This window comes from Eulemur rufifrons, chromosome 19 (assembly GCF_041146395.1).
Source record: "Eulemur rufifrons isolate Redbay chromosome 19, OSU_ERuf_1, whole genome shotgun sequence".
Lineage (NCBI taxonomy): Eukaryota > Metazoa > Chordata > Mammalia > Primates > Lemuridae > Eulemur > Eulemur rufifrons.
Window position 1 is genome coordinate 15,272,576 of NC_091001.1, and position 13,170 is coordinate 15,285,745.

The 13,170-nt window shown below is 42.2% G+C and overlaps 1 protein-coding gene across 3 annotated transcripts in view; it reads right to left on the reverse strand.

The window, feature by feature from the left end:
* The window catches only part of PCDH7 (protocadherin 7), a 392,272-nt gene extending 380,978 nt beyond the window's left edge, over positions 1-11,294 (reverse strand). For 2 of the 3 annotated variants that reach the window (XM_069494731.1, XM_069494730.1), the window contains exon 1: positions 8,121-11,294. In XM_069494731.1, coding sequence (XP_069350832.1) covers positions 8,121-11,294 — 3,174 coding nt within the window. Of the gene's footprint in view, positions 1-1,993; positions 2,030-8,120 lie in introns of those variants that run through there. The other variant, XM_069494732.1, reaches the window with a different exon arrangement.
* Positions 11,295-13,170: the final 1,876 nt, after the last annotated feature.

Genomic DNA, 13,170 nt, shown 5'->3' on the forward strand with positions numbered 1-13,170 from the left:
GCCTTAGAATGTTCTTCTTTGTAAAGGTATTCATAAATATCACTTCTATTCAATTACACATTACACTAACTCAAAATTATGGAATTTTTTTCTACAATTTGTTTTTGAGTTGATGTGATTTGTTGCAAGATTCATATTTTAAGTATATCTAACAAAAGTTTACTACCTGGGATGAGGAAACAAACATTTCCAAGAAGCAGAAAGTGGCAAAGGTTCTTTTCACCAGCTTCTTACTTTGGCCCTTGTGCCCCAAACAAAACGAGAGGTTGAGGATAATTAAATTTTATTTAGAAATTTCACTGTGGTCTCAAGAATATTTCTGAAAATTTCCCTTTTGCAAGATTAAACAGCTAATAGAAAAAAAATCCTCAAGGAGACATGAAGGATTTACATGGATTACAATACATTTCCTATCACTTCATACTTTAATCTCCATCCAGGATTTATTTATATTTCTTTTTTTTTTTTTTTTTTTTGAGACAGAGTCTCACTCTGTTGCCCAGGCTAGAGTGAGTGCCGTGGCATCAGCCTAGCTCACAGCAACCTCAAACTCCTGAGCTCAAGCGATCCTCCTGTCTCAGCCTCCCGAGTAGCTGGGACTACAGGCATGCGCCACCATGCCCGGCTAATTTTTTCTATATATATTTTTAGCTGTCCATATAATTTCTTTCTATTTTTAGTAGAGATGGCGTCTCGCTCTTGCTCAGGCTGGTCTCGAACTCCTGAGCTCAAACGATCCGCCCACCTCGGCCTCCCAGAGTGCTAGGATTACAGGCGTGAGCCACTGCGCCCGGCCTATATTTCTTAAAAGGTTACTATATTGACAATAATTCACCAAAAAAATTTGGCATTCTTGGTTTCAAAACATGTGGAAATTTTAGTAGGGGAGATAATGTGGTAAATGTATTATCAAATTACCAAACTTTACATATGAAACACATTTTTTGGCACATAAACACATACAACATAACAAATGGAGACATAAATATACAAACATAAGAGGTAGAAGGGCCATCCAAACGATTCCCTGACTTGCCAATAGTATCACTTCTACAACTAAAATTTAGTCACTCACTCTCTCAACAATACGTAACAAACTGACTTGTTAGAAACTGCTTGCCTTTATGCTATCTGACATCAAATGAAAAAGCCTTCCAATATATGTAGCCTGCAAAAACAGGAAGCCACATATTCCTTCTGAATATGACTACAATGACTTTGGTAAATCTAACTAAAAGTTCTAAATTTTCTTAAGGCATTTGACCAAAAAACTTGAAAACTTGAGATACTTTGGTCTGCATTTCAAAATTAAAGAAAAATCAATCCATTGCAGTACTTGTGGTAAATATAAAATTAATCTTTCAAATCTGTTTCATAGACAATGTGTTCAGAAATATTGCTTAAAGTCCTTGCATATATATGTATGGAAATGAACACAAACAGGCACAATGGCATTTAAAGGCACACACACAGAATGAGCAAAGACACTACCCTTTACTCTAGCAGAACTATCTGACTGCCCTGGAAGAAGCTGTGATTACATGACACATAAAAAATATTGATCAACTTAGGTTTTTATTCATAGTCAGCATTTAATGTATTATAGACGAAGGTGTGATAGAATTAATTTCCCTTTGTTTGCACAATCCAAAGTCTCAAAATTATTATTGAAAGATGCTCTTGGATTTTTTAAAAAGACTTTACTATTAAGTCTAAGAGGTTCTAACCACTTCTTTGAGAATGAAACTCCTGGTGACCTAGACATCCATTAGTAGCACATTTCTATACTAATACTGTTTCTTTTATAAATTTATTTATTTTCATACTATTTTTCCTTAAATGAGAAAGAAAAAACTCAAAAATAAAATGCACAACAAGTGGAACAAGCAGTGATTGGCTGACACCCCACGGCCAAGGGCAGGCTCCAGCAGGTTTCGGAGTAGCAAGGTCATCACAGTGTGGTGTATAATGGAGCATCACATTAGAGTGGAATTCAGCCAAACACAGTAATGTATGGATGTAGACGCATCTGAAAAAAGGAAAATAAAGATTTATGCAGATAAAAAAAAAAAATGCAGTAAAGAAATTTTCCCCAGTGCCTTATGCCCAATTGGAATGTTATAGTAGAGGTTTGGGAGCAGAGAAAAATTTTATTTGCAAATTATGGATTTGTAAATAATAATATGCTTAGGGGAAAAGTTAACTTGTCAGAGGAATCCTACTTGGAAGCTTTAATAGTTTTTTTGTTTGTACACAGCATTAGCGTTCAATACAAACATCACTAAATTCCTGAAAATAAACCTTTATTCCGCCTTTAAAACATTAATTCACCAGAAGTGATAATTAAGATTAGTTTTAGTGGTTTCAGCTCAATTCTTCTTGGAATGTGATTTCTCCCACAGCACTAATGCTAAATAAAGCACTGAGTAATGTACCGCAACAGACTCCCTGCTTTAGAAAAGATTGTAAGGGCTTTTTTAAAAAATAAGAAAGGAAAGCAAAGCTTACTCTAGGTATATGTGAACAGATCTTACTATTTCTATACAGTCATAGTAAATAAATGAATGAAAAACCTTGTCATAGTCTAGAAATTTGTCACATGGACTTTAAACATAAATACTATAAACAATTATTATGCTAAATTTCCTACATAACTTCCACCGCCACTCCCTGCCAGGAAAGAAATGATGTTAAATGGCTAATACCAAAGATGGTGATGGCTTTGGTGAAAGAATGGCTTTGTCACACTATATTTAGCTCAAATTTTATTTTTGAAATTAATAAATTCAATAATTTATACTTTATCACTATGTACACTTAGACTCTAATAAACTTGATTAATTAACTGCCTAACAATGAAGCAATTCAACTGAAAAATAATAAAATGTCATATTCTTCTAAAAATTTGCTAGAAAGCAAATTAAGAGGAAAAATTAGTTCATGACTGTGTGTTAAGGATGCCACCAAAGTAAATGCATATGCAAAGATGGCAAAATGCAAACAAGCTCAAAAGCCAAAAGGAATTATCAATATTGATAGGAAAAGTAAAAGACTATCCCAATTAGAATGCATAGAAAGTTTCATATAGAACATATAGAATATTTTATTCTTTTCTCTTAGAATACATTTTTATTGAGAATATCCTAGTACAAGGTAGGAATTTATGTCTGTTAGCATTATTCTGCTAAAATTAAAAAGCCTGTCAACTAACTTGTTGAATATATGTTTTCAACCATGCTAAGTTGCTTTAATGTATGCCATCAATTGCAATTTTACATGGAAGAGAGAATTATTAACTTATTTTTAAAAATCTCTAAATTTTGAATTATAATTTCCCATATAATACTGCACATACGAATAGGAGCCTAAAGCAAAATTATATTCTATTGTTAAAATGTCAATCTTCATAGCCAAATATATAGTTATAAATACATAAAGAAAACTCAACATATCTCGGTTGCAATTGAAATACATACGACGAAAGTTACAGAAACTTAGTTTCTTCCCTAAAGGTAGTATGATAAAATTAAAAAAAAAAAAAAAACTGGACTCTGCATTCCATGATTTGGACTTTAGTGCATATCATATCCCTAAGAATTCTGTGATCCCAATTAAATTATTTTTTCAGGTTGGGCCTCAGTCTCCTATAAAATGAGGGGACTTCTTGTTGATACCTTTTAATTCTAAATTGTGATGACTTCAGTGATTTTAGGTATGGTCATTAAGCAGTTTATTATAGTATATTTGTATCAAATTTGGGCATTATTAAGTTCAGGTATTTTCCACATATCAATCTATGAATATCATGATGAAATAAAAGACTAATGGCACCATAATTGGTATACAGGAATATGTGTGTACTTCTGTGTGTGTAAATAGAATTTGTGATATAAATCATGTTCATACTTTTCCACATATGAGATATGTAATTACTCAAGGAGAGAAAGAAAACAAGAAAGAATGATTTTGCAATGTTTATCTCACAATATGATTAACTTAATTTCTTTAAATTGACTTTGTGGTCTCATATCTAAGTCATCAATTGATTTAGGATTAGTTTTGGACAAGGTTTAAATAGTCATATGTGGACTTCCATATACATTTATATATCAAATCAGTGAATGACCTTTTTCTTATTTCATAGCTATTCAGAGATCCACGTAATGTTGCTTTAGTAGATACATGCTGACTAAAGACATAGACTAACTTCGATCAGTTATTAATCTCTTGCTTATCATATCAGGCCAAATGTAACAGAAATCTCACCATATGCAGATTCAGCGTGCCTCGTGAAAGCATGGTTGGTTATAAAAAGGAGAACCATACTATAGAGATTATGCTTATAGAATGAGAACTGGAAGTTATGGCTGGCATCACTATGCAGATGCATTGCCACTAAAACATACATGGTGTTTATGTATACGTACATACACACACACAAATAAATTGATACTTAGTTTACTTAATGCTTAGGACGCTAATAGACGATGGCAAGTCATTCATTTCCTTCCAAAATCAAAGTAGTTTAAAAAAATAAGTCCTGCCATATTTTTTCACTAAGTATACAATGAATATATTGAATGTAATTTCATCAATAAAAGACAACATTATTCAGACTAATTCTGAAACTGTCATTGAAGTTAATATAAATTTTTTCTTGAGTATTTCAGGATCAGCTACAAATGGATTTTAAAATGAATGTTTATTCAAGCTAAATTCTTGCCAAAGATAAATTACCTTACTTTCCATTTACTAAATACAATAAAATTTTTACTTGCAAGTGCATTATCTAAATAAGAGCATGTCCAGGATAAGCTTGACAGGACTTGAGAATAACGAGCAAAATGGTAACCGGACTTTTATACTCTCTGTTAATCTTTCGGGGGATTATATCATTTTTAAAGAAGATTTTAAAATACTTAGCACATAGTAAAACACCGGAGACTTAAAAATATAAATAGAAAAATAGAATACATTTGCCTTTACGTTACAAGTCAAAAGCACAGTTATACTACTAGGTCACAAAACTTTAACGACCACCAAGACTAGGTTTACCAGGCAAAGGAAGAAAGAAAGGTGGATACTTAATCTCAGCAATGCTCTCAGTGATCCACATTTTGCACAACTAAACATATTATTTAGTTGAGAGCAAAGGTGTTTGTTTGAACTGCAAAGGTCTAAACTATGAAGAGCTGGGCTACATCATCGCTTTCTCTAAGTGTGAATTTTAGAAATAATTCCAGCAATTTTGCAACACACATCTAAAATCTGACAAAGAGTAATGATAGAAACTTGATTTGAATGTCTCTAGAGCCTGTGAAAACAAACCAAAAAGAAGGGAGGAAGGGTGAGTATTAATTACAAACTTTTATTCCTACAAAGCTATTTAACTTATCATAATTTTGTAAACATTAACAAGACCTATCAGCAACACTTTAAAATGAATAATTCTTAGGAAGGTAAGAATACTATTATTTCCATTTGATCACAATTAAAGAAGTATAATGAAACAATTCAGGAAAAATATAAATAAAATGAAGGCTTTATGTCAAATGAAATCTCAGATTGTTAATTGATCCCTACCATAAAGAATTGAAAAAATACAACCTTCAAGTTTTTCCTGAAACAAATTCATTTGTCAAAGGAGGGAAAGAAATTATAACGAAACCCTTTGTTACTCTCTTTTTTTTTTAACATCAGGTTTAATCAAAGAAAATATATTTTGGCAGTTCTGAAAAAATTAGAGGTAATATTTTTAAAAAATGAAAAGAGAAAATTATCTACTTATGGTACCAAGAAAAATCAGAACAAAAAGGATCCTGTTTATGTCAGATGTCAAAACAGAACGTAACTTTGTAAATGGATCCCTTGTCCCCTGACAGCAATATTGAGGAGATGAAGCATATCAATTACCATTACTAATTACATTAAGGAGAATGCATTTCATTTGCCTTTATTTCATTTTAGGTCAGTTATTTATTTGAGGTTAAAACTTTATATATCTTTTGAATACCTAATGACACACAAGTTTTCTAAGTCACTTTGGCAAACTGTTTTATTCATTCCAATTGCTTTGAGGGTTTTCTCTTTTGGTATGCGGACTTCTTTGCTCAGTTAAGAGACTAACACCATACATTAGTTTATTTATAAGCATATCACTTTGCCTTTTAATCGGGATGCCAACAGTCTTGATATTAGCTGTTGTAAATATTCAGGAATATAGAGCTAACCCCATCCGATGAGCCAAAGAAGCTTAAGTGACAGCAGAGAACATATGAAGTGTTTGCATAAAATATCTATAAATCTGCCACTTGATATGTCCACTCAAAAGCATAAGATTACACAATTGAAAATGCAAATACTGTTCAGCCACAAGACAAAAGTACTATTAGGATAAGAACTGAGAAGTAAATATTCTGCAAAAATATCACACTCTTTTGCATTACATGTTACCATTTTCCAGGAAAATTTTTACAGATGTCAATTTATTTGTGGGTGTTTATAAGTAATGTTTAAAAAGTGCTATTATTTTAACTGAAATCTTCCTTATTTACAAAACTGATAGAAGCACCAAAAACAAAACAGAAATCTCCTTCTAACTCCAGGAAAAGCAATAACATAACAGATATAAAACTCTCCACTATATTAAATGTTAGCTTAAAATAAATAAGGAATTCAAGCTCACATACATCAAAAGACATTTTCAAAAGCCATTTAATGTAATTAGTTCAAACAAACTTGTGTTTTCTTGTATTGCTTTTGTTATTGGATATAAAAGCATATTAAGTCTATTTCTCCTTATCCAAATAGCTACACTAAAATACTATATATAGAAAATATTTCTTTAGGAAACTAATTTTAATAATTATGAAAGCAATAAGGAATTAACATATCTTTTCTATAACATCCTTAATGACACTATAAAATAAGTTTTTCCTTTACCTCAATTCTTCTAAGATCCCATATTTCACATGCAAAGTATAGTGAATAGAAATGATATTATTTGACAGTCACAAATGTGTTTCTTGAGATGAGTTTTGACAATAAGAAATACGTGATGTTTTATTAGCAGAGGTGGCTGCACTACTGGCCACAGCCCTTCCCAAAAGGTTTTATTTGCTGTGTGTCAAACTTCGGTGAGTATAAAAAATAAACTTTCTGAGGATTATATATCACTCAAGCAAAACTTTCAAAAATAAATTTTGTAATTTCCAAAGCTCCCCTAAGGAAAAAAAATATATATATATTTACTGTTTCCACATTTCACAAAGAAACTACTATGTCAAATGTTTCACATAACCTTTATATTCTCAGTATATCACAATGCACAACAAACAGTATTGCACACAGTACATCAATCACGAACATTTGTGGTGTTTGGCTTAAATGATACATGGATCATGCAATTTATTTTTGTTTGTAAAGTTTTAATACCAAATGGGAAGAATGTAAATGCTGATTGCATATCATCAAAGAAGCCTAAGGGTTTATCTACTGTTATAAAGTATTGAAAAGGTAGTTTTGCATGACATTTGCATATCAGTAAATATTTTTAAACCAGCATTTTTGTCTAAGTAGTTAGTATTTCAGTATCTCAGACTTGGTACTACATTTGCATGAATCAGCATCCACTTATCTGTAAAATCCTGCATTATGTATAACATAGCTAAAACTTTAATGGTTTCTAATTTAAATAGACACCAGTAGTAAGTTTAGAAATTTCCCTTCTGGATGCAATTATACACTTAGTTGCCCCAAAAGAAAATAATTTCAGGTTAAAAGTAACTATTCAAATAATATATACATATTTATTCTGGAAACAGAAAATATAGCATGAAATAGTGCTGTCAAGTGCAAAGAGAAGTGCAAAACCCTGCCCACTTTGAATATTTCTTTTAGTAGTTTAGTGAACATTAGGTCTGACTTACAAAATACAGTGCTACACCTCTTGTAGATGGCCTCTGTTAAATTAATGGTGTATGAATTAACATTAATTCTTTGCTATTAAAATTTCAAACAATAACTTTAAAAAAGAAAAGACGAAACTTTACAGAAGATGATCTGTCTCAGAGTCATTAGCTTTCTCTGAGATATTAAAATATATTTGTGATACATCTTACCTGTTTGCTGTACTTGTTATTGGTTTGACAGCTGTACTCAGAGCAGTGATCTGAGCCAATTGAAATGTTGTCTCCTGCTCCCACAAATGTGTTGGCTGGTGGTAGATCTTGTACGGCCTGGTGTTTTTTTCCTGCAGTTGGTGACTGGGGATGAAGCTGGACAGTAGGCAATGGGGAACTGGATTTGTAATGCCTCGCCAGGTCAGGACTCCCAGGCCCACCATTAACTGATCGGTATCGCCCCATGCTTGGGCTGTCTGACAGCTTCTCATTGACACTATCATACCTCTGTCCATTTGGTTTAGAAGCTTCTACAGTGACAATGCTGCTGTAGAGAGGCTGCTTAGATTTTTTGTTTTTCTTGTCCTTTTTAGGCTTTTTAGATTTGTCATGCTGTTGGGGTGTAAAAAAGTCTTCGTGATCTTTTTTGCCAGCTTCATAGCCATTTTTATTTTTGGACCTGCAGTACCTTGCCATCACTACAATTAAGATGATTAGAATTACTGTCATAATGCCAGCAACTACCCCAATGACAATACTGAGTCTCTGTTTGCTAATTTCATAGCTTGGGTCACCAGCTATATCCTGGGTGAGTGGGGTGTGCAAACTTCTGGCTATCTGGGAGTCAATCACAGTTGCATTAGAAACACTTTCATTGACAAACACATGCACCAGAGCCGTGGTGGACTGGGAAGGCTGCCCACTGTCATTCACTTGCACCACCAACCTGTGCAAGCCATAATGCTTTTGGGTGAGTTTTCCCACTAAGGAAACCACACCACTGGTGGAATCAATCTCAAACAGTTTGAAGGGATTCCCTCCCACAATGCTGTAGTTCAGGTCTGCATTGATGCCATCGTCACTGTCTGTTGCCAACACTGTAGCTACAACTGTCCTGACATTACTTGAAGGCGGCAGTAAAGTATAGGAAATGTTTCTGGGAAGGGTAACTGTGGGAGCATTGTCATTTTCATCCATCACAAAGAGAGAGACTGTGGCTGTGGCGGATCTGGGAGGATCTCCCCCGTCCACAGCCTTGACTCTGAAAGTGTATGTGGTCTGATGTTCCCGGTCAAAAGACATTGTGGAGTAAATGGTCCCCGTGTCATTTTCAATAGAAAAAATATTACTGTTCTCCTCTATGTACAGGCTCATCTCTGCATTCCGCCCTTTGTCAGCATCCATCACGGTGACCATCCCGACAGGGCTGTTGGGCTGTAAGTTTTCTTTCACATAAAAGGTAAAGACGTCCTGCATAAACTTAGGGTCGTTGTCATTCTTATCAGCCACCTGCACAATCACCGTGGTGCTGCCCTGCAGCACAGGGATGCCTTTGTCTTTGGCGTTAACTTTAAACTCATACCTGTCAGTCTGCTCACGGTCCAACACCGTATTGACCAGGATGTCCCCAGAATCGGGATCGATGGCAAAGATCCCCATCACAGATGAGTCCAGGGAGTAGGCAATCTCCGCGTTCTTTCCGCTGTCGGCGTCTGTCGCCAGCACAGTGGCTACCCTCTCGCCCGGGATGTTGTTCTCGGGGAAGTAAACCTCCACCACCGACTGGCCGAACACCGGCGGGTTGTCATTGGTGTCTCCCACCTTGACAACCAGGGAGTTGTTGCTGGAGAGGCTGGGACTGCCCGAGTCCACCGCCACTATGACCACGTTGAACTCCCGAGTGGTCTCATAGTCCAGAGGGGCCGAGGTGTGCAGGAAGTACTTCTTCTTGTTCTGGTCGCCCTCTGTGTCGCTGGCCGGCTTGAGCTGGAAGGGCACATCGCCCACCACGGTGCAGGTGACCACCCCGTTCTCTCCTTGGTCTCGGTCCGACACCTGCACCAGAGCGATGGGGGTGTCGACCAGAACGTCCTCGGCCACGTTGGCCACCCCGTCCTTGAGAGGGATGCGTCCGATCTTGCGGATTTCAATGGACGGCACGTTGTCGTTCTCATCCTTGATGTTGAGGACCACGGTGGCCTTGTCGGTCTTGGGGGGCTGCCCGCGATCGCGAGCCATGACCGTGAAGCGCAGCTGGTTTACCTCCTCGCGGTCGATGCGGTGCAGGACACTGAGCCAGCCGGACGTCTCGTCGAGGCGCAGCAGCCGCCTCACTGACTCGGTGGCCGCCCCGAACACGTACTCTATCTGCCCGTTGACCCCCACGTCCAAGTCGGCGGCGCGCAGTTGCAGGATGGGGGTCCCCGGGGCGCTGTTCTCTGCCAGGTCGGCCTCGTACACGCTCTTCTCAAAGCGGGGGCTGTTGTCGTTCACGTCGGTGATGAGCACCCGCAGGATGGCCTGCGAGGAACGAGGAGGGTCGCCGCCGTCGCGCACCCGCAGGGTCAGCTCGTAGGAGTCGCGCTGCTCGCGGTCCAACGCCCCCTTCACTATCAGCTGCGGTTGCTTCTCCCCGTCTGGAGTGTCGGCCACCTGCAGCTCGAACACGCTGCTGCGGCCGCCGGGGTTGGTCCCGCCGCCGCCCTCTGGTGCATCCAGCCGCCGCTTGGAGCCTCCGGAGCCGCCGCCGCTCGCGCCGTTCCCGCCGCCCCCGGGGTAGGGGGCGCTGTCGGCCGGCCCGGCGCGCCGGCCCTCGCCGCCGCTGCCGCCGCCCCCGGGCTCCTGGAGCAGCTCGTAGCGCTCGATGCCGTTGCGGCCGAAGTCACGGTCGGTGGCAGTAGGCAGCAGGTACAGCGTGCCCACCGGCCGGTTCTCCTCCACCGTGAGCGTGAGCACGGGCGACGGGAAGGTGGGCGTGTTGTCGTTGATGTCGAGCACGATGACCCGACCCTCAAACAGGTCCACCCAGCTCTGCGAGGGCCCGATCACCGACACCTCGAAGTCCAGGAAGCACTCGTTCTCGTCGAAGATCATCTGACACTGGGGCAGCTTCTCGCGGTCGATGCGCCGCTCGCTCGTGCTCAGCTCGCCGGTGAGGTTGTCGATCTTCAGGTACTCGGAGCCCGACTCCAGGCTGAAAGTCACCTCACCCGAGCCAGTCACGATGCCCAGGTCCGACGCGACGTTGCCGATGCGGACGTCGGCGGGGCCCTCCTCGGCCAGCCGGTATCGGAGGAGTTGCTTGGCGGCCGCCAGGCTGAGCGAGAGCGGCAGGAGGAGGCAGCAGCCCAAGCACCAGCCGCGCGCCCATCCCGTGGTCCGCATCCTCAGCATCTTCTCCTGCTGCTGCTGCTACTGCTCCTTCTAACCACAGCCCCCTCGGCGCCCCCTCCTCCGGGGCTAGCCGCCTGCCCTCCCCCCAGTCCTATCCCCTCTCCAGGAAAGGAAGGAGAGGGAGGGGAGGGAGGGGGCAAGAGCAGCTTGTGGACTCGGCCGGAGGTGGTGGTGGGGGACCAGCGATAGATGCTTCTTTTTTTTTTTCCTCCTGCTTCTTCCGAAAGTTATTGTTTCATAATTCATGCAATGGGTGCTAATCGCCCGCTTGCCGGCCGCCGTTCAGTCGCAGTACTCACAGTTCACGGGACACTGCGCGCCGCGGGCTCGGCAGCCCCCCCACCCCCACCCAGAGTCATCCCCGCAGCGAGCGGAGGATCCCGGGATCCGGTCCCCACTCTGTCCGAAGGGGCCAGAACCGCTCTGGCAGTCGGGCGGTGGGGCTGGGAAGCTGTGGGGAACAACGAGCCTGCAGCCTCCCCCTCTGTCAGCCCCGCTCGTCTTTGCTGCTACTCGAGTTGAGTCCAATTCACGTTCCAGCCACTCACTCCAGACCCAGCCTCTGCTCCCGCTACCTCTGCCCGAGCAAACGTGAGTCGCTCCCTGCACGAGGCGCTGGGGCCAGCAACAAGCCAGTCTCAACTCCGACTCCGCTCAGGCAGCGGGGAAGCCAGTCAACAGACCGAGAATGAAAAATCCCTGGCAGGTCGCTTCGGGCACGGTGCAGTGGAGACTACTCGCGTCACAGAGCCGTCCGCGTCCGGGTCCCCCCGGCGCGCCAAAGAGCAGCCCAAGCCATCTTCAGAGACGCCCAGAGTCAGTCCCTTCTCACCCGGAGAGCTCGGCTTTCTCTTTTTTCTTAACAACTCTGCGCAAGGTCATTAGTCACGAAGCCTCCGCCTGAAACCGCAGCAGCCGTTCGCCCGCGGGGGCGAGGGCTGAGCCGGGCGCACCGCGCGGTGCCCAAGTTTGGGTTCGCAGCCGCAGAGTCCGTGCCTTTTCTCACCTGCATTCGGCCCGCATGTCGGAGCAGTGGGATCTGCAGCGCTGTGCGCGATTCAGGGAGGAGATTGCAGCCTCTCTCTCTCTCCCCGCTCTCTCTCGATCCCTCCCCTCCCTCCCTCTCTCCTCCCTCCTCTCTCTCCTCCCTCCTTTCCTTTCCCCTTTCCCCCTCTCCCACTCGCTCTCCTGCACGCACTCTCTCTCCTTCCTCCCAGTCCCAATGCAGGGAACTCGAGCTGAACTTGATCCTTTTGCAGTTCAAAGGTGAGCAAACCAGGCTCGATGCACAGGCGACGTTGGCCCGGAGAAAGCGCACGGCCGGGCTCCCCCAACGGCAATTAACAAAGATGCCCAATTTTGTCCGGATTTCCGAAGAAAAGCCAAAGGCTTTGGGGCGGAGGTGGAGGGGGAGGTGGAGTCAGAGACAGCTGCCAAGTAGCTTAAAAAAAAAAAAAAAAATCCAGTTTGCCAAGGGGGAAAAAAGTGCCAGTCGGTTGTGGCCTCGGAAGTGCCCTGGCACGGCGGGTGAATTCCGCAGTTGTCTCGTCCCCTTTCGTGTCTGGGAGAGTCTGGTGCGGGCGCTCCTGCCGCCCCTCGGGCTGCCGCGGCTCGGAAACACTGAACCGCAAGTGGATAGCTCCCGTTAGCTACCCGCGAGCCGGAAACCCGCAAGTTGCCCAAAGTGGTGGCTGCTTCTGGGAGATCGCTCGCTCCTGGCTCAGGCTTGTCCCTGACGCGGCGGCGGCGGCGGTAACAGCCGAGCCGCCGACACTACACACTCGTAGAGAGCGAGGGAGGAGGGCCCGGGGAAAGGTGGCGGGAGGGAGCGTCAGCCAGCCGCCGCGCTCCAGAAAGCCCAGCTTCAGCTCCCGGG